Source organism: Apteryx rowi, unplaced genomic scaffold (genome assembly GCF_003343035.1).
Source record: "Apteryx rowi isolate R43461 unplaced genomic scaffold, aptRow1 scaffold_278, whole genome shotgun sequence".
NCBI lineage: Eukaryota > Metazoa > Chordata > Aves > Apterygiformes > Apterygidae > Apteryx > Apteryx rowi.
Genome location: NW_020449174.1, coordinates 660,099 through 685,733, shown reverse-complemented (window position 1 = coordinate 685,733; position 25,635 = coordinate 660,099). Strand labels below are relative to the sequence as shown.

Sequence of the window (25,635 nt, the reverse complement as noted above, 5' to 3'; positions counted from 1 at the left end):
TGAGAAACCATGGAATAAAAGATTAAAAAAAAAAAAAAACCCACACAAAGAAAGGCCTAGATTTCTTAAGGCCCAGCAGCAGCAGTAATGTGGAAGTACTGCAGTTGTGGCTTCTTTCTTGATCTCTTCTGATTTACTGAGGTTAATGTGTGAAGTCTGATCTGCAGGCAGAGCCTGTGTTTTAGGTTGTTTCTTCCTGTCTCAAGACGATAGAAATATGCAGAGATGGTGAAAGATAACCGTGCCAGCCCCGCTTCTGGTCCGTCGATAGTTGCGCAGTTAAATAGGAAAATTTTCTGACCAAAGGTCAAGGATGTTTTGTAGCTATTACGTTGTGACGTAGAGGTAGAAAATACAAAGAAATACCTGTAAATCAAGCTGCTTAACCACAGCCAAGCCATTTCCATCCTTTTTTTTTCTGGCCTTGATATTAAAATTCAATGAAAGCTTTCCAAGCTACATTAACAAAACTTTCCTTAGGCTATATAATATGGTGAAACAGAGCCTCAAAGCCAAAGAGAATCCAGTTCTCAAAACAAAGGTTAAACCAACAGCAGATTTCACACATGTGCTGTGTAGTGCTGGGGGCCCTGGAGTCCCATGGGAAAAGCTTATTAGTCCACAGCCTCAGTCCCTGTCACATTTCACTGCAGATCCTTTGCTTTTCTTATCCTGTCACTTCTTGAAATCTCTTCTTGCAAAGATGAAGAAAAGCTTTATGGTACGGTCCAAGTTTAAAAATTTCTTTAGGTTTTACTTTTAGATAGCTGGATATCATCTGCATGCCAGGCAAACGCTTTGGGGGTATTGTGTTCTAAAGGTAATTGCACAGAGTCAGTTCTGTGTGCTTTTTTGCCTGGGCTGATGTTGGTATTCAGGTTCAAAATACTGCTTATGATATTAGGGTCTTTGGTTCCTTTCAGAACCTTCTGAAATTTTTTGTTTTCCCTAACAATACCTGCAAACTTGCATTAAGTACGGGTTGGTTACAGAGCTTGCTAACTGGCTGTTCTACGTCGAGAGTCATCTGTTATGTAGACCGTATTGCGCACAGCTGAATATCTATGAGGGATTGAAATCCTTTGGCCTTCAGACTACTCCTAGGCCATTCATCACTCTGATGGTCCCAAAAATTTAATTCACTACTTACAGTTAAAAATAACAATATTGATTCCCGGGCGGAACTGTGCGCCAAGTTATTGCAGAGCTGCCATTCACTGGCACCTGTAGCTGTGTCTATCTCGATTTTGAAGCCCTTTTGAGACAGGCAGGAGAAATAAATGCCATGTAACACTCCGGAAATTCATCAGACAGAAAGGCTTTGGTTTCAGAGGTTTTTGTTTCCTGTMGTGGTTGACCTTGACCTTGTTCTTGAACCGTACACTGTGAACTTAGGACTGCTGTTTCTTTTGACTTCACCTGTTGAGACTTCTAGTCTTTTCTAGTGAAAGAAGTTTCTCTTTCTTAACAGCAGCAAAGAGAGGAATTCTTAAAATGAACCTTTAAGATGCTGTAAAATAGATACATATTCTACAGCAGTAATTCAAAGGCATCTTGATATTGCTCAGCTAAAACTTGGTAGTCAGGTTTGAGAAAACCGTGTAGTGTTGATCAGGGTGAGGTCTCTGTTGTTAAGATTGCAGCACTCTGAACAGGAACTTTGCACTGAAACATACTTCTCCTTGCAGGCAGTTCCAAGGCCGCCTCCTTGCACTGGACAGGTGAGCGAGCTGTCAGTGTCCTCTTGCTGGGCCTCCTTCCTGCGGCCTATCTGTATCCTGGACCAGCTGTGGACTATTCACTGGCTGCAGCCCTCACTCTCCATGGTCACTGGTAAGCACTTTAGGTCCCTCAAAATTGAAAATAAAGTCTCACAGTCACAACAGGTCCAAGCCTTAGGCTAAAGTCCTGGGTTAGCTCCCCATAGGGCAGGAAGTCTCTTGACTTATTTCCTCATTACTGTGAAACACCTAGAAAGCGACACACGCAAAATCCTCACTCTCCAGCTTCTGGTGACTGTCATCATCTTGGACAAGACTAGCTGTACTTTGGGTCTTTCTCTGTCACACTGTTCTTTCAGCGGCAAGCAGGATAGATACTACTATTAAAGTATCTGTGAACTTATCATTCTGTAGTGTTCTTCTCCAGTCTATATCTTGTGGTTTGCAGGTAATACAATATCTTACATTAGGAGGCCTTCCCTGCTAGTGGCTGTTTTTTTCTTTTTCTTTTTTTTTTCTTCTTCCACATTATGCTTTACCACATAAGATCTGAGCATGTCCTTAAAGCTGCATCAGTGTAGAGTCTTGCAATATTTTTATCTTGGAGAAGAATCAGTGTTGTGTGAACAGAGGAGAAGAGAAGCAAGACAGGACTGTATTCAAGTTGTTCTAAGCTTCTCTAGGCTCCCTTTGCACATCTTAATGGTGATGAGATTCTGCATAATGAAGAGATCATAACAAACATTGTACTAAAGAAACCAAGACCTTGGTCATTAATTTCTTCTGTTTTCTAGAAAACAGATACTTGCTGATATTCTTCCTATTAAGTGTAGTTCTGCTGTGATTTTTCATGTACATAGACTAGACTAGTCTTTCTTTCCATTATGAGTCTAGTTAGGAGTGTGCTCAGTGACATGATTGGCCTAACTGGCAGTGTTTGCATTCTTGAGATAATCTTGGTCCATAGTTCCTTGTGGCAGGGATAAAGCAGATGATCAAATTAAATGTGTTTTGGCACACAAGGTTATCTTGAATCTGAATTTTGCTCTTTCCAAGTTGTACCAGGCATTATTGCACTTGGCTCATTGTGCCTGGGAGCTTCTTCCCAACGCCCTCAAATTTAGTACAGAGTTCATCTGAAATGTAGCTATCCTTGAAAATATTTGGCATAGCTCTTTCAAATATAAAATAAATAAAGCTAAGCTTACCTGCCTTTGAAGCATTTCTCCACTTGTTTGGTATGTGCATTTCAGTGTCGTACTGATATGAACATATGGGGAAGTCCCAGGCAATGGAAAAGGTTGCTGCAGGCTCATGTATTGAAATGAGTTGCCTGGAGGACATTTTGTGTTGATGCATGCAGATTTGGTTCTTCAGTGACTGTGTCTGTTGACACGTGTCCGGATGGTTCATGCTAGAAATCCTTTTTCTGTAAACAGTGTGGGGATTTCCCCCATGTGAAAAATGTGTTGCTTCTTCTGTATGATGCTTCTGGTAGCTCATATCAGAGTGCATCCTGCCCCCCATCTGTGTGGGGTTTTCTTTGTTTTCTTTTTAAGCTGGAAATTTTTTCCAGTATTAAATTCTTGGTTTGCAAAGCATGGGCTTAAAAATCTGAAGTGTTCCTACACAGAAAAATTCCCTTCTGGTGCTTTCATATATGCTCAGTGGTAGAATATCTTTAAGAGGAAAAAGCAGTCTTTTCCCCTGAGGACTTTGTGTAGAGTAATTATTATGCTGTAAAGTCACAGAGCAGTTTTTCTGTTAGAGAACTCTTAACATGGCTCAGTTTTATTCTGCCATGCAAAGCAAACGCCTTATGAAAATCCTTTACCAACGCTGCAGTCAAAGGGCAGCCTGTGAATCGCAAGTTGCCTGATCTGTCTGTGCCTAGGACAGCTCAGGGTGCAGGGAGGTGCTGCTTGCCCTCCTCACGTTCCCCTGTCCAGTCCGAGCTGATAGCTCTGACAGCTTGAGAGAAGCTGCCTTTCAGGTTACCTCCACTTTCTGCTTCGCTTCTCTGTCTCTAGTAGTTCCTTGCTCCCCTTTTCTTGCTTTTGGCATCTGTAAGGTATCAATCCCCTCTAAGCAAAAATGAGCTTAGTGTTCACTTCCAGCGGCATCTGCTGCAGCACTTGGAACATTGCTAGGTCACTAGCTTGGCTTCTAATTTGTGGTAGATCCTTCAGTTCCAGACTAGACTAAGGCAAAATTCTAGGAAGCAAACCATTGCATTAGATACACTTCTCTCTCTTGCAAGGTGACATCTGTCACTGCAGAAGGCAAATATCACTGTGCTTTTGGGGAAGAGCAGTACCACATCATTTTAGTCACATCCCTTGTCTACCTATTGCAGGATAGATTAAATGGGGAGCAAAGAGCGGGCTTCCGGTGTGACAGATGTAGGGAAAATCCTGAGTGTGCTAATTTTTTTTGTTGCTGCTATTTTCTAATCTAAACATGCATCCTGGAATCTCTTGTGTGATTGTGCTAAAGGCTGGTCCGAGTGCCACACCTTGCTGTTCAGGCAAGAAGCATGTTCCCTTTGGTTTCTTTTCTTTTGTCCTTGGAAGTCAGGTTAGCTGCCCACTGTTTCTTGGAGGCAAATTATACTGTTTGAAAGAGCTGTGCTCAACACCTTGTTTCCTCAGTATCATTAAGAAAACTCTGAGCCAATATATTTTTTTTAATTGAAGTAGAATGAATTCTGGAGTGACTTTTTGTGAAGTACATTCATCTGCTTTTTTAGTGGAAACTGTTTTTTCTGTAGGAAAGGGTGATAGGGGGTGAAAGAAATGACGTGATTGAACTAACTAACACCAACAGCACAGAGAAGAGGATTGGTATCAGTTACAGTAGAATGCTCCCGTAAGCCGGGTGGGTTTCAGTGAGGAATGCTCTTCTCTGTTCTCAGCTTGTTTCTCTCTCTTATTCTGTAGGGGTCTTGGACAGGTTATAACTGACTACGTCCATGGAGAGATACCCATTAAACTGGCCAATACAGGTCTGTATGTACTCTCGGCCGTTACCTTCGCTGGCCTCTGCTACTTTAACTATCATGATGTCGGTATCTGCAAGGCTGTGGCCATGCTGTGGAGTCTGTAAGATGCAACCGAGTCCCTGACAAACACGATTGTTCACTGCTGCCTTTGCTTCATCGTATTTTTACTGAGATGTTTAATGAGGGAGAAATGAATGACAAAGGGTCCATAGTATGTACATACCACAGTAGCCAGTGCAGAGCTAGTCTTATAGAAATCAGTATCCATCTGTTATAGGTAAACGCGACAAATTGACAACCACTTGGGCCGGGTTGCATAAATTCCAATTTAATGGAATAATTGAGCAAGTTACAAGTAAGCAAAACAGCGCTGGGCGGCCGGGGGAATCTCCTGCTCCACCAACGGCGCGCGCAATCCCCCCCTCACAGTCTCCTTATATGCAATTCCAGCTCCGGGTATATGTGGCACTTCCTGTAACTTCTGCGGTTGCGCCGGCTGTTGCTAGGGGGTCTTCTTCAGCCCTCTGCATTGTGAGTGGTGACCCTCAGGTCACGCATATATTTTACAACTTTCGAGGTCGTGCTATGTGACATCGCCATCACCATATTAGGCTATCTAAACTAACATTGCCGCTTCGCTAGCTCAACTCCCCTATCTCAGGCGGGGTACGTGCCCCCACCACAGGATGTAGGATGTTCCCACAGATGTTCCCAAGGCTGTTTCTTACTTTGATGTAACAAATTAGCACATATCACACATCATTTTTTGGTTTATTGCAACAGCAGTAAAAATGTTGGAGGAGAAGTAGATTTAAAGTGAATTCTGTCCAGGCAAGAGCAAGCTGATTTAAGCTGCATTATAAATTGGGAGGAGTTAGTTACACCAATAACAGACTTACACAGCTGAAGATAACTTGCCTTTTAGCGTCATCTTGACTTTTTTTCCTTTTTTTCTTTTTCTAAAATAACTGCTGTTTGGTTTCCTATTTTGTAAAACAAATTTGACCTGAGAAAAGTTAAACTGTTGTTCTGACATCACAACAACTGAACTGTATGTAAGGCACTCCCTGCAACTCTGTGGGCCCTGAGAGTTGATGTAGAAAAGGGACTACTTTTTTCTTAATCCATCCAATAAAGAATTTACAGAAACAGTGTGTGTGTGATTCTGAACCGTTTTTTCCTAGTTTGGGGTTAGTTAAAATGTTTTCACTGCAGATAATGTTGTTTTTCTAAAATCAAGCTCAAGGATTAATTCATACTGTTACAGCTCTACATTACTTTGTGGAGATGTGTTAAACAAAAAATAGTTTTTATGAATATGTGTTGTCCTTAAGAAAATACTTAAAGACTTGACTTGGACTTGACTTGACACAAGACTTGTCCTTAAGAAAACAAAAATTGACTTAGAAGAAGAGGAATTTTGCAGATTAAATTTAGCGGCCATAAATACCATATGGCTTTCAAAGCTTCCCTGGAACCTGTACGTTCACCCACACAAATGTGTTAATGAACAGTTGCATCTAGCTTTAACACCTCACTCTGGCCATGATAAAGTTGCTTGTTTTCCAAATAAACACTGCTACTCTTTTTCCTGTGTGACTTCAAAGGCAGCAAAGGTAACCTTTCTGTCATAGCTTGACTTGAAACTGAGACAGCATTCTTTTTCACTTCTTTAGGTTTCATAGCATTTTAGGGGGAAAAATGAAACTTTTTTTTTTAACTTTCTTCACTTCTTTATCTTTTCTGACTTGCACAGTAATAAGGATTGCTTAACTTTGCAAATTCCAGTGGTACTTCTGTGGTGCTATTAATAGTAAGAGGAAGAGAATTTTGTGTTTCCCTCAGTCTGACTGTGCAATAGACAGAAAGAATAAGCTGCTGTCTGAATTCTACTGGATTAATTTCCTGATTTGATTTTAAAATCTTTTTTATTAAAGAAAAACATCTGGATTTGATTTAAAAAAAAATTTTTTTTAACTTATGTAACCATGAGAAATACTGTGTAACTGGCCACTTTTGCTTTGCTAAACTTGATATAAGAACTGAGATGGTTGCTTCTGTCTGATGTGGTCTGATTTAGATACCAATGTAACAGTCATTATTTCAGTACAGCAAGGAGGATGCATGAATATGACTCATTTATAGCTCCCTCCGTAGAATTTGAGTATGTGTTATAGAAAGTGTTTGGTATTTCRTGTTTTGAGACCGAATGTAAGATGCAATTTTTTTAATACTGTATGCGGTATGTGTCTAAGATATCCTGTGTAAGGAATGAGTTACATGAGAGCTCTGGGAATGTAGTAGTCCAGATGTACTATGTTAAGGACTAGCAGGTCTGAGGCCAGTTCTTTGTGTTTTTGAGGCAAAAATGAAAAGGTAACAACTAGAGCTTTCTCTGTGAATGGAACATGTTCCTCAGTCCTTTTGAAACTGTATCAGTTGCTCTTAATTATCGTTATTTTTTTTCTGAATTATTGTGGTGGTGGGTGTTAACCATTTGGTCTAATTCTATTTATGAACATTCATCAAGCCTCTAGAACTGGGACTGAGCCCTACTGGGTACCTGGATATCTTAAATCCATTCTGGAGTTTAAGCCCCTCTAGTGAATCCTTCTTAGTGCGCTATGGCTTGAGGGGTAGCTGTACCTGATCCTAAATAACCGGTTTCTAATTTTCTCTAACAGCTCGGCTGGTGAAATCCTAGGGGCAGGAAGTTGGAAGTCGAGATACTCAGGGTTATCACTGCAGTTTCTTGTCTCTAACTTCTGTGCTTTTATAAAGCTGCTGAAATTACTTTTTTTAATGAAAACAAGCCTAGAGACTTGTCTTCTCTATTCTGCAAGTTTAAGGATTTTCCTCTGTTTAAYGATAGAGGCGCTCCTGTTTCCCCCAGGCATTTCTGCCTGTAGGGACTATGACAACTGTGCCCTCTTCTTAACTGTTGTGCATGGCAAGTTGAGGACCTAGGACTCTAGCTGCAACCCATGTTCAGATTAGCACTAGCTGGCGTTGGATCAGTAGAAAACCTGTATTACATGTAGAAAAGAATAATACGTGTCATACCAATTTCCTCAAGGATTAAATACTCAGAATACATTACAACAATCTTGTTCTTGGTGAAGTCCAGTGTTTTTTCAGCTGCATACGTAAAACAGGGTTCACAGCTGGACCTCAACATATGCCGTGTCGTTACATCCATATGAGATAGGCTCCTTATGGGAGCCAGCCATAGCTACCTTGGTTCGGAATAGCATGTTAAGAAGGACAAATGTATATTTCATTTAGTCACTAATTTGCAATTAACTGTTAAATTAAAAAAGTTTATGTAAAAGCATGAAGACGTTTTTTGCTAGTGGGCTGAGGACAAACAGCTTTATTAGGACTTTAACTGTTTAACTGTTTAGAGATGTTATCAGTTTTCTAATTCAAGATTCCTCTAAGTTCCCAGTACAACCAATTCTGTTGTTTCTACGTCAGTTGAAGGCGAGAATGTCACTTGTGTAACTGCGATTGGTGAAGACGCTCCGGAAATCATCTTGATGAAGAGAAGCCATCCTGGAGCGTTTATGGCCCAGGTGCATGGTCTGCTTATGGAATCTGGTTTTCTGAGGATTTGTATCTTGGGGGTTCTTTGGTTCTCTGGGTTTTTGTAAGCTACAATTGTTTTTCGGGAAGAGGGCAAGAGTTAAATAAGAGCATGCTTTTCTCCCCCCCCACCCCCACCAATAGGTCTAATTCATATGTGAGAAATGTACTACAAAAAGCTATTTGATCAGCAGACACTAAAGATGTTAGGGATGAAACTATACAGGACTACATAGGCGTGCACGCTCTTGTTTCTTCATTGTATAATTCTCTCTCCTGTCTGACCAGAAATCATTCCTCTCCTGTTTTTTTCCCCCCAAGAAATTTAATTTGTTTGCCTTTCTAAGATGTATTTTTTGTACTGACTTAGGGTAGCAAGCTAAAAATACAAAACCAGCTTGCCTTGGATGAAAAAAGAACAAGATTTATTTTTTTTTAAAGCCAGAAAATAAATCGTGAGACTATAAAAGTATTTCACGGGTTCTGACTTCCATTTTGACTTAAGCTAGAAACTTCATGGTTTCATCCACTTCATCTTCATTTGCCATTTTCTTTAAAATTAATTTTCTTAAGTAGCCTTCTTTCTCAAAGGCCAAGAACATTCCTTGTTCTAGGGAATATTCAAACTTGAAGGCTTTGGAGCTACAAGATGTAAATGTCTTTTTGAAGAAGATGAAGTTACTTTCGCAAGGAATTTCTGTGGGAACTTCTCCTTCCTGAGGAAGAAAAAGGGAATGGGTTATTGCCAGTATAAGACTTCAGAAGTTTCATTTCAATTCACATATTTGAATTAATTTTGCTTGCTCCTTATACATATAGAAGGTATGGAAAGCAGATGCAAGATACTTACCCTAAATCGAACTATTGTTTTCCCAAATTCTTTCTCACAACACATGTAATAATTCTTGTTCTTTATCTGGATGCTGAATGCAACAGGCAGCCCCGCTGAAGGCGTGGTAGTTTTGTAACAGTGAATGTTGAAGTGCATTCCACTGCCTAAATAGAAATTATTTATCCTTAATAGTCTGCTGAGAAGGAGAGCTGCAACAACTTAACCCTATTTATGTATTTTACCGTTGCACTGGCAACTGCTGTCTTCCCAGGACGCTTTTTCTGACAGGACAGCCAGGACTTCAAATTTTTATGACTACTGATAGCAGGTATTTGACCTTATGTCCACATTCAATAACTAAGAGTTTGAATTTGCAGGAAGACATGTGAACTTACCAATTGGTGTGGGATGGATGTTCAAATCCTTCTGTGTGCATGCACAAAGTGAGAATTGTATTTGTAAATAATGATCTGTAAATCAGATCACATCGGTGATCTGTAAATAAATGTGTTCTATAAATATGGTCCTGAATGAATTGCTGGGGCCAAAAAAAGCAAAAACAAAACCTTAAGTACAATGTTAACTACTGCTGTTAGAAGAAAGAGCAAGCTTTCGGTATTAAGTGTGTTGTCTATGCTTGTTTAAACCTGCAACACAGAAAAGAGACTAAGAACCTAGTTTGTGATCACAGCTAACCAGAAATCTTAGCGGCCCTTTCCTGCACGGGGCATCCTGCAGGCCTCAGGCCTGTTTGAAGTGCAGGGAACTCTTAAGAAGAACTTCTGATTTTGGCTCCTGCTGCATAAGGCGTTTGTACTCTCTTATCAATGCACAAAACAGGCAAAATTTCAGCTGTTTTAGCTGAGCTTTATTCTTAGCCAGGGGTAAGAGTAAGCTACAGCTGAAGCTTTAAGTCTTTCCTGTCGGTCGTGCCTTTTAGACTTGGTGATTACAAAGAACAAAAGCACATCTGGCATGAAGAGACATCACAACGGTTATAGCAGGGGATTGAAAGATGGTGTACCAGACTTCATCTCCTGATCTGTCACATCTTCAAAAGCTGCCATGTCTAAATCTGGTTGAACCACAAGCAACTGGCTATTTGCATTTCGAAAGACTCGTTGCTGGAGAATTTTTTCCTTACACAAGGCATCACATTCCAGCTCTGTAGAAATATTAAGTGAAGAGGATGAAATATTTTAGCTATAATTTCCCCTGCTCTTAGCAGATCACTACAGGCTTCATTTTGCCATTAAAGATATCAGGCAAAAATAATTTCTTGGAAGGGCAGTCGCAAACAAAATGGAGGCCACATCGTTCTTCCCCCCTCCAGCTTTTAGCAACCCAGTCACGATACAAAGATTTTCCAGGACAGAAGCAATTTATGGAACAAGCAAGAGAGGCTACTAAATGTGTTAATGCAAGTACAGCTGCTAACAATTCTCTCTCCTGCCCAGCAATTATACTTGCATGATGAGGTCCTTGTATTGGGGAAGCTACTACCCTATACATTAGGGGGAAACAAGGCATCATCAACAGCAGAAGAAGGTGAGCTGTAACACTTTTTCATACTAGCTGTCAACCAGTTTGAAACCTTATTGGCCAAGGTATGCAAAGCATTTGTGGGTTAGTAAGCCTGAGCAGTTTAGTTCAGATTAAACCATGACAAACTTTCAGCTTACCATCATCATCTTCATTCCAAATGAGCAATGAGAGGAAAAAAAAAAAGAAGAAAGAAAACCATTAGGTTCTGTCTCCCCAGAAGAGACCACTTTCTTTTCTAACCAGTTTTGTTTTACAAGATTGGAAGGCAGCCAGCCGCCTACCCGTTTCCAGTTCTACTCCCCAGTTACCACTAACCCACCAGCTGACCTGCCCTAACTACAGCATGTGTTTTAGTTGTGAGCATAACAAACTCAACAAGATGATGAAACCACCAGTCATTTGAAAACTTGAGTTACCACTAAAGCAAGAGGCATGCAAAATCTTTTAGGGTTACTTAAGCGTGAGCAGCTCAGTTCAGGTTAAGCCTACAATCAAGTAATGAACATCATGCAAAATACTGCTTGCATTAGCACCTTTGTTCTAAGTGAGCAAAAGGACAAGAAAAAGTCATTACAAACTGCCTCCAAAGAAGAGACCATTTTCTAACTAATTTCATCCTGTAAAATCAGAAGTTAGCCACCCATTTCAACTCCACCCCTTCTGCGTGTCCTTTACCTGAATATACTGCATAAAGTAACAGAGATTCCACTGACTGAGGTACTGTGCCTACAACACCCCGAACTGAGGGTTACGGAAAAATCAATCTGAAATCAGTGTGATAAAGAAATTGTTCTTGATAATTATTCAAACAGATAAAGTCAGCAGAAGCTTAAGGTGTTCAGCAGTAATATGACGCTACTGACCTATTAACACACTGGGGCTGCTGTCTCAGACTCAGATCCCTGTTGCACTGAACAGCCTAGCTCCATAATTTAGGAACTACCATTCTTCCAAGTGGGTGGGGGGTGTCATTGCTTTGAGGATTGCTCAGATAATATGGGAAAAAAAACAGGATGCCATAAAAATATGGATGCCAACCCAAGGACAGGATTGAATTGCTTAGCAGCTTTTGCTCTTCTAAGAGGAATTCAGACACTGTATGTCTCTTTCAGCAAGAGGTAATAATTACCTGTAAAATAGAGGCAGAAGTTTTTTCCAAGTTGTACTGCACACACAAGAATATATTCACCACTCATCTTCGCTCTGCCAAAAACACATGGAGAGGATTCAGAGATAAGAACAACGCTTCCTACTCCGCAAGGCTAGGGAGTTCTCGGGCTTGTTCTCTTCTAGTTGTACCGTACTGTAATAGGGCTGCCGCATTTCGCTACATATTGAGAAGTTGCTTTTGTAAACGATGCTTTGTCTGCTTTTCATTGCCATTTGTTATTATTTATAATAAGATACAGCATCCTTCAAGTTCTGTTATTTTATAAAACTTTACATTGACTTATGTGATGTTATAGGGGAATAAAGAATCTGTTTTGCAGTACTTTTTTGCTGAATAAATAATAGTTCCATATAGACCATTATACTAACTCATTACCATTTTCTGTTTCTATAAGAATGCTAATGAGTAGATCCACAAACACATTTTGTCGAATTAGCTCTCTTCCCTTAGGCCTGCAAAAATTATCCTACTATCACATGATCATTTCGATTTTCCTCTAGGGAAGTGACTTAGACTGGCTTAAGCACCCTCTTACTGGCCATTAAGGCATAAAAGCTTCTGGCCTTTTCAGACTCCACAGACTGTTCTTTTCCGGTTCCTTCTATAAAAGAGAGTGAACTTCCAAAACACCCCAAAGCTAGTCCTGCTTCAACTGCCCCCTGCAAAGGCCTGGATCTTTCCATTGATTATGAAGACAGCCTAAAGAGACTAAACTTCTTGCTCAGGTTAGCTTTTCCATTGCACCCTGAGCTGGACTTGTATAGGCTCCTAGAGGAGCTGGGATGTAGTTTATTTGTAGCAGTGATTTGCTTTTTTAACCTTATTCCAGTCCAGGCTGAATTCTGAGCTTGACTTCAAAGCTATTCTCTTTCAGGAGTGACACAGAGCAAAGTGAAGAAGAAAAGGTATATCTCCCCTCAGGATAGCAAATCTACCAAAAAACTGCCATCCTCCTGGGCTGATCTTTAATGACCGGGCAGCCTGGGCACCTCCGAGCTTCCCGTCGCCATCCTACACCCTTCAGGGCTCAGGCCGAGGCAGCCAGGGCTGCCCTCTGGCTCTCGGCTGTCCCTGCAGGACCCCCTCCAGGACCTCYGCAGGAATAACTGGTTTTAGCTTGGTTTAAATCCTCAGCCTCCCGCAGCTAACAGCCACACAAGCAGACTTTCACTTCTTTCACTTCCTAGCAAAGTGACTGAGAGCTATTAATGTCTAAAACAAAAGAACCGTGATGGTCACAGACTTGCTGTACCCTTTCCATTTACCTGTAACTGCACCCAGCTGTTTGTGCTTACAGCAAAGAGATGCATCTAAGTGGATTGTATTGCTTTGCGGGCCACAAACATCCCCGCATCCTCGATTCTAAGCAGCATGCCAGGGGAAAAAAAAATAATTATGAAAAGTGACATGCAGGCACCTGTCCTGAGAGTAGTTTTACTGCTTTTGGGACTGTTATCACTGGAAGCCATAATTCTAAGAACTAAACACTCAAATACTTGTATTTAAAAATTGATGATGAAAATATCTCTTCAGGATTAGAACAGCATTTACTACCTTTAAAGAAAAGGGAGAATAAAAATAAACATAATATGACAAAGGAAGATGCGGCAAAGACAATTCTGCTCTTGCTGTTCTCCATCAGTACACACTGTTTTAAAAGGTCCTCTTCTATGCCACAAAATGCAGGTTGTCACCTTCCTTCCTGTTTCCTGTTGGTCTCTATCTTAGTAAATCTTTCGGTCATTTTCCTAAAATGCTGTCTCTATCTGAATATTCTTAGGCATTTTATTTATGTTTTTATAAATAAAGGCATTTTACCTTCAGAAAATAACAACAAGCTGTCTTTAATGTCACTATAATATCTTTAATATTACTTGGCTTTGTGATAGGCTTAAAATTTTTGGCCATATGCATAAAATAACATTTACAGTGACATTCATCATCGCAACGTCTAAGCTTTAGGGGCCCAGCATCTGCAGGAAATCTTCAGCCTGGAGCTACATGCCTAGCCTCGGTGCACCATCCACGAGAGGAAACAGTCATAGCAGAACGTAATCCACAAAAACATGTTCGCCAGACAGCATCAGATAACCAAGCCGAGAACAGTGATAGGAAATGCTGACATTAGTTAAATTAAACCATGAGTTTGTCTCCTGGGGCACCCTCAGGCAGCTAAGAGCACAGAATTCAGTGCATGAAGAGAGGGACTGCTCTACAAGCACATTTTGCAGAGAGAAAGAGAAATACATTCGCTCCATCCATCTACGGGATCTCTTCTATAGTCTTCCTGTTTTTCACTTCTGAGCAGTGGTAATTCTGCCACAGACCACTGTACAGCAGCTCAGACTATCAGTAACATTTAACCAAAGCTGGTAACTCATCAGAACTGTGTTCCTTAAACACGATTTGTGAAGCTAACCGTAACAAATGGACAGATCAGAGGCGGAAGGTATTATTTTGCCTTTCTGAATTAATAGCTGACATGCCATTTTTTGCTCTCTGATGACAAATATTTGTAATTGTAAGGCTGATTAACATGGAGGAGTCTTACAGGTTCTTCTCTGGGTGACTTTAATTACTTAAAAATAAATAATAATTTATTTTTAAAGTCAAGTAGTTTGGGGCATCTGTGCTACAGAAAAGACATCCCACACAAATTAAGTAGGAAGATTTCTGCACTTTTATACCAGTTTCTTCTACCAACTTACAATTCAGATGCAACAACATAAAGTAACTATGCATTTCCTGACAAGGGCCTCTAAAAGAGATAACATTATTAGGTGTAGATCAAACATCCCACAACTGTACAGTCATTGTAAAAATACTAAAATCACGATTTGTAAGTACTCTAGAATATAAAGTGCTTCATTCGAACCTACTAACCACTGTCAGAGCATTCTTCCCCTTGCACTAGCTGCAGGAATAACGTAAATAAATGTGTTAAACCAAGGTAAACAAAGGGAAGAACTCACTCTTGCACTGGCATTTTGAGGCTCTTTTTCACTGCTTGGAAAGGAATTATTATAGAAAACGTAACTTAGCAACGTAAATAAGCAATTAAAGTTTTCTTTAGTTGCTTTTTTTAAAGTTCATTTTTTTTAAAGTTAAAGTTTAAAGCAAATGAGCAGATTTCGGTCCCCCCTAGTTTTTACACGGCCTGTACTTCTGGCCGCCCCGCGCGGAGGCGGCAGCGCGGCTCACAGCGGCGGGCTGTGCCCAAACGCGCGGCCCCGAGCCGCCGAGAGGAGCCGCGGCCGCAGACGCTGCGCGCCTCCCAGCTGGCGAACCGGGCCGCGAAGCCGAGACGGAGCGGGCCGGGGGGCGGGGGGGGGCTCGGGGGTGAAGGGAAACCGTGCCCCCCCCCCCGCCCCCAAATCCCGGGACGCCCGGCACTCACCCCGGCTCCTTGAGCAGGAGCTGCCGGATGAAGTCCTTGGCGGCGTCGGAGGTCTCGCCGAAGCACCGCTCCTCGAACNCCCCGGCCCCGGCCCCGGCCCCGGCCCCCTGCCCTCGCTGTACTGTACACTTTATCCTCTGCAAACACGCGGCGGCGGCGGCGGCCGCCCTTCCCCGCCGCACGCGCCGTCTGCCTGCGATAAGGACGCAGCCAGGGCTGAGTTCATCCTGCCCCCGGGGCCGGCCGGGCCCGGCAACCTCAGCAAAACGCCATGTCCCCGGGTCCCCCCGCAGCCCGGCTAGCTCAGGGGGCACCGGGACCCCCAGCACGCCGGGGCCGCCCGCCCCCAGGGGGAAACTGAGGCAGGGCACGAGGCTGGCGTTTGCCCCATGTCTCCCCCAGCGCTGGCAGAGGACCCGGCGTCCTGCGGGCCGAGGCCCGTGCGCGGATGCTCGCCCAACACCACGGGCTCAGTCGGAGCGCCTGCGGCCGGCCCGGAGCTGGAGGGATGTGGTGGGGCCGCGGGCTCGCTCCCGGCGAGATGCAGTCGGCCAGAACGAGCTCATTAAAATTCATCCCGCTGCTCTGCGGCGCGGAGCGGCTATATATAGCCCGGGCCTGGCAGCGCGGCCGTGGGGCTGGGGCGACGTGCCGTGGGTGCCACCGAGCCCAGGGGGACCCCGCCGGGGCCCTGCCTCCCTCCTGGGCGGCCCAGCATCATCCCGGGGCTGCCACCGCTTCCAGGCCCAGCTGCGTTGGGAAGGAGGCGATGCTGCATGGGCCGCGCGGGAAGGCAGCCCGCGGGAACCGTGCGGGAACCGAGCTCGTGCCAGCAGGGAGGGACATGGGCTGGGGTGCAGGTGGCCCCCGGCGGGAGCGTCCCCCATCTCCAGCCTGGCCCCCCACCTCTGGCTTCCTGCCGGGAACTCATCATGGGAATAAAATCCTTCACACCCAATAAAATACCAACAGGCAGACACAGGCGGGTGGGAACTGGCCCCGTCTGCCCGCCGCCCCCCCCCGCTCGGAGCAGGGATGAGCACGTCCCAGAGGGGGTCTGGGACGCCTGGGTTCCCCCGGTGGACAGGGCGGCCCCCCCGGCTGCGGGGCGCTGGGAACGGCCGCGGCCCCTTCCGGCAGCCCCTGGCCCCGGGGGGCTGGAGGCAGCTGGGCCGCGGCGCCCTGCCAAGTCGGGCCGCAGCGCGGGGAGCTCGGCGAGACCACGGCGCCTTCCCGGGCGCCGGCCGCCCCCGCGCTGCACCGGGGGCTCTGTTCCCAGCCRGGGGGTGCGGGCTGGGCCCCCCCCCCGCCGCCCCATCCAGCTGCCCCACGCTGCTCTCAGCCCCCCTGGAGCCCAGCGGGATGATTCGGGGCAGCCGAGGGCACGTCGTGGGGCCTTTTGCCGGGGGGGCTCGTCGCCGGGGGGGGGGTCTCGTCTCGGCCTCGCCGTGCTCCCGCTCCCCTCCCTGCTGGAGCCCGGGGCTTGAACCCACAGCGCGCAGTGTCCGGTTACCCCTCGCCAGCTGCTGGGGACCGTCCCCCCCCCCCGCCCCCGGCACAGGAAATCCGTCCTCATGAATAGGGGCCGGGGCCCCCCCGGCTGCCGGGGGCCCTCGCCGGCTGGGCAGCAGCTCCCCGCCTAATCCCGGCTCCGGCGCAGGGGGATTTGCGGCCGCCCGCGCGCCCCGGCTCCATGAATGATTAACACGGGAATTAAGGGGCCTCGGAGACCCCCGAGGGGAGCCGGGGAGGGGGGGGGGCGGCGGCGGGGCGGGCGCTGCTGCGCCGCGGGGCTCCCACCTGCATCGTCTCCCGTGGGTCGCCTGGGTGCTGCCACATCCCGTGGGGCTCCCACCCCACCCGCCCCCCTCTCCCGTGGGGTCGCAGCCGCCCCCGCGGGGCTGCCCCGAGGCCGTCCGCGCCCCCCACGTGGCTGCCCCGGCGCCCTTCAGCACCTTGGACAGGGCGGCGGGGGGGGGGCGGCGGGCGCCGCCTTGCATCACTCCTCGACAGGAGCGGCCGCCCGAGCAGCGCGCGTCGCAAGCGGGGCTCTTTCCCAAGGCCAAAGCAAAGCCGGTCATGCAAATGTGAGGTTGCGAAGGGAAGTTTTTGCGCCTCCCTTGATCTCGCACGGCTCCGCCGCGGCACACGTCTGTTCTCGCAGCCCCTTTTCCTGATTCATACATTCTCAGCTTGCCGTTTTGAAACAGGTACTGGCTGACAGCAAACAGCAGACTTCCCCTTCCCAGCACGCTTGCAAGCTGCCCGTAAATACTGCGTCTGCTTTTGGGAAGCCACTGGGGGACTGGAAGCACACTGCACGCATCGAGTGTTTTGTAGCAACGACAGAAAAACGCACAGCACCCTACGGTGGGAAGCGTCCCACTCGTTTCACGTGCTTTCACTTGAAAGTTGCTTCATGGGAGGAAGACGGGCTCCTCTCAGGGAAACGCACCGCCAGCAACCGTGCCAAGGCGCTGCAGCCAGGCAAATAGAGGGCTCCTGATTTGCACCAGCTCTAAGTCGCTTCCCCGTTATTAATCACAAGTCGACAGAACTGCGATATCCCCTGTTCGTACCCTAACCGCTGCAGTTCCGAAACGCGATGCTTTGCAGAAAGCGAGCTCTGCTTGTTGTGCTTGTGCCGTGCTTAAGGCAACGATCGCCGCCGTAACAGCACTGCGAGCGCTGTCTAGTGATAGCGCAGCTAACGCCATAAAAACAGGAAAGCAAACTTCGGGGGGAGTAATTAGTCAATGTTTTGTGTAATTTGTAGAAGTCAGTGCTGTTCATTGGAATTCCCATACCTTGTTTTTCTGTTTATAATCTCAGGTAACAAGGCATTAGGACATTAGGCTGCGTAGCCTAATGAGGCTCAAATTTTAGCACTGGACTATGCAAAGCAAACACCAAACGAACAAGCCATTCCCCCAAAACCAACCCTCTCCCCCACCAGCTCATGCAACAAAACAACAAAAAAAGGCAATACATGTTTGTAGGGGATGTGTTATTGCCCATATCATAAAACTAGGGAGATTTTGAGCTCAAAGGAGGAGCAACTTTCAATCTCACCTGAAATAATAAACCTAAAAATAAAAATATAATACACTTCTACTAATAATGACAGATCCCAGCTATTCTACCCAGAAGAAGTAGTATACTTCACTAATATGTTAAGACAAAAAAACTACAGATGTGTTACAGAAATTTATCTTGTTTCTTTAAAGTTACTGACAGTAGCTAACTTTTTTTTTTCAGAACAATTTAAGGAAACAGGGATTTGGCTGTTACTGAATATTTCTTGTGAGGCAAGATTTCATTTTGCATAGTCACTAGAATACACCTTCAACAGAGTAAAACTACCTCCTGTTTCAAACAAACAAAGAAAAATCCATTTTTTCGGCAGTTACTGCTTTCTGATAATAAGCATATACATCTATTTACAGGCACTCGCAGCGACTGAATTCAGACTAGAGAGCAGTATTATATCATCCCCTTTCAACTTCCTGTTTTGTTACATGGCATTCGGTATCTCTCCGTGGAGAGACATCCAGATTTGATTTAAACATGTCTATCTATAAGACTTAATATATATGCACAACACGGAATTTTACCGTTCCTCTTGGTATTTTATTTGAATGCTTAGTTCTTACGATTAAAAAAAATCCTTTTTAAATGTAACGGGGTTCTGCTTCTGGTCACTGGTTCCCGTACATTTTCCTGATAGCCATTTCATAACCAATACTTCCTTCCTGTGAAGCTATAAAGTACGATCAGATTACCTCATGGTTTTCTTTCAACTGAACTAAACCACTCCAGCACTTTAAGATTCTACCTCTAAATGATTTTCATCAGCCCCAATATAATATTCAAGTCTCTTTCTTTCACTGTCCAATTTTTAGTATTTTTTCTGAAAATTTGGGCAAAAGACCTTTATTCACAAGAGAGTCCCCCATTCTGCCAATACTGTTGCCGTTCCCTGTTCTTGATACCTCATTTTTCATTGCATTGCATTAAAATATATATATTTTTAATTACTATCATAATCATTATTTCTCCTTTTCCCCATTTGTCATCATTAAGTCTAGATTTACTTTCAGATCACCAATGAAGCATTAAATAGTACTGGACTTGGTACCAAACTTTGTGCAAAAACACAATACCAATCAGCCAACATTGTTTATAACGTATTAAGTGCTGATGCTAATGTTTCTGGGCCACTGAGATTCTGTAGGAAACCAACAATAAGGAGGAAGTGGTCTTTCTTGTCAACCTTCAGACTGAGATCCTAAAAACTCACTTTAGGTCATTCAGTACATGCTTAAAAGTTTTTTTTTTCTATTGCTATTTATATATTTGCATTTTTAAGGAACTGGTTCCAACTCTTATACCAGTGACTTTTATTGCAAGTTTTCAGTTTTCATTTCTCCTGGCATTTTATTATTTCCATTTTTTTTAAAAGGAACTGGAACTACTTATTGGAGTAATGGCTTAGAAAATTTTTTGTTCCTAACTTTTGCTATAGACTGACACATCCATAAGATACTGAAAATGGCAAAACAATTCAGATGTTTATTTTAATTCAGACGGTTTATTAATAAAAATATCTTAACATATCAGTGGTACTCCTTAACATGTTATTTTTAGTAACATACTGCTTTCATATCTTTTTCTTAATTTCAGATAGTATTGCTAATAACATAAAAATTTCTGGCATTTTGGGAGAATTTCATGAAGTGGGCCATTGCAGCTTATCGAATATTGGTTCTATTTTGGGGAAGTCTTTAGTTCTTGTTCTTTCAGCAGTTTCATTTCTTGTCCTGAGTTTTGACTTTCAATCTACCGTCAATTATACAAGGTTAAGGGGGGGTAAAAACACAGAAGTCCCCCAAAGTCCAACATAACTTTAGATCTTGTAATAGTTTTCTTCACTATAGCTAATCAAGCTAGATTTAGGAGAGTAATAACTTTATATAATGTTTAATATTTTTGGCTAACAACGTGAAGTGTAGTCCTGAAGGAGATCTGAATTAATTTGTCTAAATATCCTGCTGTTGCAAGTAAGCCACCTCATCAGATCATCTGACTCAGACATTTCTTGATGAAATCATATTTAATTTACCTACGGATGTGAAGCAAAACATAAGAAAAAGTGCAATCTTGTTTTCTTTTTTCTAAAAAAAAGGAAGTTGTCTTGAAAGCTGTCTGGTTTTAGTGATGTAACCTCTCAGATTTTATTAATTCATGTCTCCTCTTTTCATTTGATGAGATGGATCCGTCTAGCCTAGTCTGGCTTTTCACTGTCAGCCGAAAACGCTGCAATGATTCAAATTGTGATTAGGTCTATCACGGATGCTTAAAAGAGGAAAAATAACCACAGCTGTTTGAGTGCACAGCGGAGCACTTTACATGGCTCCTGATAGTCTCATGATACTTAGCCCATTCGCGCTGTTCAGTTCAAGCAATGCAATGGGGATGAAAAACTTCTGCCGCGGCTGGCTGAAACGGGAGGTGTTTGAGCGGGAAGTGTTTGAGCGGGAAGTCTTGCGCAGTTTTTCCGCGAGACGCCTTCTCCTGAGTCAGCCTGGCAGCCTGGGCGAGCGGCCAGAGCCTCCCGCCGTTCCCGCCCAGCGGCGGCGCCCGGCTGCGCAGGAGCCGGGCCGCGCCCGGGGCTGCCCGCCCTGCCCGCAGCCCTGCTGCCGCCCGCGCCGGGAGCGCGCGGCTGCGCTCTGCCAGCCGCTCCCGCTTCCTCGGCCCCCGAGCGCCAACCGCCGCCAGCACCGGTAACGGCCCCCGAACGCGAATCGCCGCCAGGACCGTTAAGGGCCCCCGAGCGCCAACCGCCGCGAGGACCGTTAACGGCCCCCGAACGCGAACCGCCGCCAGGACCGGTAACGGCCCCCGAACGCGAACCGCCGCCAGGACCGGTAACGACTCCCGAGCGCGAACCGCCGCCAGGACCGTTAACGGCTCCCGAACGCCAACCGCCACCAGGACCGTTAACGACTCCCGAGGGCGAACCGCCGCGAGGACCGTTAACGGCTCCCGAACGCGATTCGCCGCCAGGACCGTTAACGACTCCCGAGGGCGAACCGCCACGAGGACCGTTAACGGCCCCCGAGCGCGAACCGCCGCCAGGACCGTTAACGACTCCCGAACGCCAACCGCCGCGAGGACCGTTAACGACTCCCAAGCGCGAACCGCCGCGAGGACCGTTAACGGCCCCCGAACGCCAACCGCCRCCAGGACCGTTAACGACTCCCGAGGGCGAACCGCCGCCAGGACCGTTAACGGCTCCCGAACGCGATTCGCCGCGAGGACCGTTAACGACTCCCGAGGGCGAACCGCCGCCAGGACTGTTAACGACTCCCGAACGCCAACCGCCGCCAGGACCGTTAACGGCCCCCAAACGCCAACCGCCGCCAGGACCGTTAACGGCTCCAGAGCGCGAACTGCCGCCAGGATCGGGAGCCGTCCCCGAGCGCGAACTGCGGCGGGGACCGTTAGCCTTTAGCCCCCGAGCGGCAGCCCGCAGCGCTCCCCACAAGCTCCCCGGCTTGGCGAGCGCAGCCCGCGGAGGGAGGTCTCGGGGCGGGCCGCCGGGGAGGACGACGGGTGCCCCGCTGCCCTGGGGTGCGGAGGAGGCTGGGGGAGCGCAGGTGGGGCTGGGGAGGAACAGCCGCTCCCGGGCAAGGCAGAAGGGGCCTCAGCAGCCCGAGGCGGCTCTCGGGCGCCCTTCGGCACCGCCGGCTGCCCAGGCGCGCGCCTGGTCCCGCCAGCCCCGGCCGCGTCCCCGCTGTGCTTGGAGGCGCTGCCTCTCCCGGGAGCGCTTGCGGAGAAGCTCACAGAGGGATTGCTTGCGCGTTTTACACATTCTTATGTAGGCTTATTTTCTAGTCACGCAAGGAAACCACTCATCAAATACGACGTTGTACTTTTTATCAGGTAACAATGACAAGCAACACACAAAAATCCGATGAAAACAGAAGTAAACGTAAAAAAGAGATGGAGGTGAGCGGTTTTGGATGAGGAGGGGAGGGAAGACCTGGACCCTACTTCTGGCCCCGGGCAGCCAGGCAACCCCTCCAGCCCTGTGTTCTTCACTGGCATTGCTGTGGGTTCCTGCTGAGGACGGGGCTAAGAGCTCTAGCTCAGTTCATGGAGGCTAACAGAGAGTTGTATGGCTTTCTCGTATGAGAAGATTGTAATATTGCTCTGTTTGAAGATCAAGAAAATTGGGTATGCTCTGCAACACAGTTATGTAGGGCTTCTTGAGAGTGGCTGAATTATACCAGCTTTTATGAGCAAAAGTCTCAAGTTGGTATTTCCCTCGCACTCGCCTACCACTAAGATGTTGTGCTTGCTTGTGATGGAGAATGTTGACACTGTGGAGCCAACAGTACTTGCACTTTCTCTGAAAACAGTCTCTCAAGACCTTTTTAAAAATCTGTAATTGAAGTCTGCCTGTGCTGAGCTTGTTTTAAGCCCTCGAACCTGTGTTTTTCATGTGCTCTGTTACTAGAGTGAAGCTTCAGAAAATCCACAGTTGTCCTCCCTTGAAAAAACAGATCTGGCTTTTTCTGAGGGCTCGCATTCCGTTTATAAACCTGAACCTCTGGAAAAGGTTTTAAATGGTGATGTATTAAATATACTCCAAAATAATTGTTACATTAATTAAATATTTGGATGTTGAGATKAACTGATTCATTCAGACTTTTAAATGACTTTTTTTTCCTGTTAATAGAGATGAACAAAGAGATTAAGAACTTGCTATCAAAATATGCCCACATTTTAAGGCAAGTTAACTTYGTACTATTTGTACAGCACTCTTCTAACTAAGATAGGTTTCTGTAGCTGCAGTTTAAAGAAACTAGCACTGTAAACTCTCACAGACCTTGAAAAAACCTCCTGTTTTCTGTTACAACAAAGAACTACTTTCGCCATAAACTGTGTTTTGATAGAAAACACATTTTTAAGTAAAGCATCAAAGCAGTTCTAAGTAGTAGTGAGAAAGTTAATGGCTTTGGTATTGATTTTAACTTCAGACTTTTTTCAATTAAGTGACAGAGCAGCGATGGATGCTTCTTATGTCCAGGAGCTTGATGGAATCTTGAAGGAAGCGAAAACCATAGAAAACCACTTAAAACAGAAAAGGGGGAGTCTGAAGCAGAGATTCACAGTGATCGCAAATACTCTGCAAAGCTAAATGGAGTTTGTTAGACTGAAATGCAGAGCAAAACTGTTGTACATATATTTTATGTGCAGTAATATAAACTACAATAAATGCTACARTGTTTCATAAATAACTTCTGTAAATATTTCTAGCAGTTCAGGAAACTTTCAACAACTTAAGTAGCAATTTGTTTTTGAAATAAGTAAATATATACAATAAATAGGGTAGTGCTAGTAACAAACAATACTAAATTGCCATCTTAAATCCTATGATTTCATGGGATTTTATACATTAAACCATCTTTTCTTACTTTTTGACCCATTGTTTAGGCTATACCTATGCTTCCATCCCTAGAAAATACTGGAAGTATTTACAAAGAAAACAGAAGCAATTTTGCGTTGCTTGACCTCAAGGTTTTGGAAGTACTGAATTCAGAAGTAGTCACGGTATTTCTAATGTGAATATTAAGGATTTTTTTCTTTCACAACCAATCTTTCTATAACAATACAGAAATATTTCTATGAAACATAAAATTTTGCTAACTATTTAAGTGAAGACCTCTGATTATTTTGCATTAACCATTTTTTATTTTTTTCCTACTGTAGAAAATATTTTGGTGCTAAAATCCTAGTAGAATACACTGGGAATCTTAATTCCATTTTTGTCTCAACATAAATAGACTGAAGAGATCAGACTGAAGAGTTTAGAAACAGGAGAGTTCTAYAAAGAATATTACTTTGGGAAATGTATAAAGAGGTATAAAGTCCTAATTTGAAAATACAATTTAATACTTGTATAGTTTTTCTAATAAGATGAAGGCAATTTTAATATAATCATAAAAACATATATTCAAAACTTTGCTGGTAATGTCAGTAAATGACTAGGTTAACACTAGCTAGAATATTACACTGCTGTTTTACTTTGTCATTTTGATATATCAGTATTGTTTGCTGAATATACAGTTTGTTTAATGATGCTTATGGAGTTCTTTGAGCAAATTTTCTTTCTTGTCATTTGACTGTGTTAAAAAGATGAAACATTAAACGTATAAAGCTTTATTTGTACAAATTGTCAGGTTAATGTAATAAAGTGCTAGATAGCTGTGCTGCTAGCATAAGTGACATTTATGTCTTTAACCCAGTATTGTGAATTAATTTTCTCTTTACATCTTTTCAGACTTATTCAATCCTACTTTCCCCCTTTTAACAGATAAAAGTCACAATTGAATGTAACACCCATCAAACTGATACTATTTAAAACAAATAATTAGAGAAACTGGACATCCAGGGCGAGATTTTCCAAGGTATTTAGGTACCTAAAGATGCAGACATGTACTTAGTAGGATTTTCAAAGTTCCTTAAGCATGTAAGCACCTTACATGCTTAGGAAGTTTTGAAAATCCCATAAGGTGCCTATCTGCATTTTTAGCATCTGAGGACTTTTAAAAATCTGGCCACCAGTCTACATCATATTTTACAGATCTGTTACTTGTTCCTAACAATTGCATCTGGTTTCATAATCAATCTTGGAAATGCTGTTTAAATGGGACAAAGTGGGAGAAGAAGAGAAGATTTTGGAAGATACGTTTTCTAGAATATTGCACTAAGTGTTTCTAGAATAATGTGCTATGGTCATTTATAATGATTATAAAAAGCAGAGGTTAAAACTGTCGTATATAGATTTTTAAATTCAGGCAGTTTACCTATAGTTATTTATGCAAGCATTTAAATAAAAACAACATGGCTTTCATTAGTGTTAGATACCTACCTGTTTTCCCAAAGTCAAAAGGGATTTGCTTCATTGCATCTGCTCATGCTTAGGAATATTATGCAACTTTTTAGATCAACTAGTTTTACATCATCTAGATTTATGTGACTAATATATCCCAGCTGCAGAACTCTGGCTCTAGGATTAAGTATCACTAAAAAGCAGAACTTAGAATTCTAACTACCACTGGATCACATAATCTAAATTTCTTTCATTAGGGGATTGAGAGGGCACAGACCCACGTTACTGGTGCAGTGGTTTGCTCCATTTTTTTCTTCTAGACCATTTAAAAATATAGTTTTACTGTTTTCCTATTTATCTGGATTAATAATGATGTTTGTATACTGCTTGCCTCTCTCATATATTTCAGTATTTATTGGGAGAAACAAAGTTATTTACTCTCATCATCTGAAATGAACCTACAAGCTCTTTCATTCTGTCAC

General features: G+C 44.2%; 3 protein-coding genes across 4 annotated transcripts; 2 read left to right on the top strand and 1 right to left on the bottom strand.

Annotated features, from left to right (window-relative positions):
* Window positions 1-1,684: 1,684 nt before the first annotated feature.
* SDHD (succinate dehydrogenase complex subunit D) lies at window positions 1,685-4,867 on the top strand (the record flags this gene model as incomplete). The annotated part of the gene is made up of 2 exons (XM_026068681.1): window positions 1,685-1,833; window positions 4,661-4,867. Coding segments are annotated over 2 exons (315 nt in total), but the record flags the coding sequence as incomplete, so codon positions are not given.
* Window positions 4,868-8,708: 3,841 nt separating this feature from the next.
* IL18 (interleukin 18) lies at window positions 8,709-14,667 on the bottom strand. The gene is made up of 5 exons (XM_026068631.1): window positions 11,814-14,667; window positions 10,822-10,830; window positions 10,164-10,304; window positions 9,158-9,303; window positions 8,709-9,023 (listed from the first exon to the last, which is right to left on the bottom strand). Exons 1-5 carry the CDS (start codon window positions 11,878-11,880, stop codon window positions 8,808-8,810), a joined length of 579 nt encoding a protein of 192 aa, XP_025924416.1. The 5' UTR covers window positions 11,881-14,667; the 3' UTR covers window positions 8,709-8,807.
* Window positions 14,668-21,009: 6,342 nt separating this feature from the next.
* On the top strand, window positions 21,010-24,614 carry TEX12 (testis expressed 12). Of its 2 annotated transcripts, none has more exons than XM_026068676.1 (5): window positions 21,010-21,035; window positions 22,198-22,263; window positions 22,775-22,886; window positions 22,997-23,048; window positions 23,314-24,614. In XM_026068676.1, the coding sequence occupies exons 2-5, from the start codon at window positions 22,204-22,206 to the stop codon at window positions 23,456-23,458; spliced, it is 369 nt and encodes a 122-aa protein (XP_025924461.1). In that variant the 5' UTR covers window positions 21,010-21,035; window positions 22,198-22,203; the 3' UTR covers window positions 23,459-24,614. The 2 variants fall into 2 exon arrangements, with proteins under 2 accessions (XP_025924461.1, XP_025924462.1); XM_026068677.1 differs by lacking the exon at window positions 21,010-21,035 and adding an exon at window positions 21,102-21,179.
* Window positions 24,615-25,635: the final 1,021 nt, after the last annotated feature.

Coding starts and splice junctions, on each gene's coding strand:
- IL18 (XM_026068631.1), bottom strand. CDS start 11,880: ATGAGTGGTGAATATATTCTTGTGTGTGCAGTACAACTTGGAAAAAAC. Junction 9,304..10,163: donor AGATCAGGAGATGAAGTCTG/GTACACCATCTT, acceptor ATTTCTATTTAG/GCAGTGGAATGCACTTCAAC. Junction 9,024..9,157: donor AAACAATAGTTCGATTTAGG/GTAAGTATCTTG, acceptor TTTCTTCCTCAG/GAAGGAGAAGTTCCCACAGA.
- TEX12 (XM_026068676.1), top strand. CDS start 22,204: ATGACAAGCAACACACAAAAATCCGATGAAAACAGAAGTAAACGTAAA. Junction 22,264..22,774: donor AACGTAAAAAAGAGATGGAG/GTGAGCGGTTTT, acceptor CTCTGTTACTAG/AGTGAAGCTTCAGAAAATCC. Junction 22,887..22,996: donor TCTGGAAAAGGTTTTAAATG/GTGATGTATTAA, acceptor TCCTGTTAATAG/AGATGAACAAAGAGATTAAG.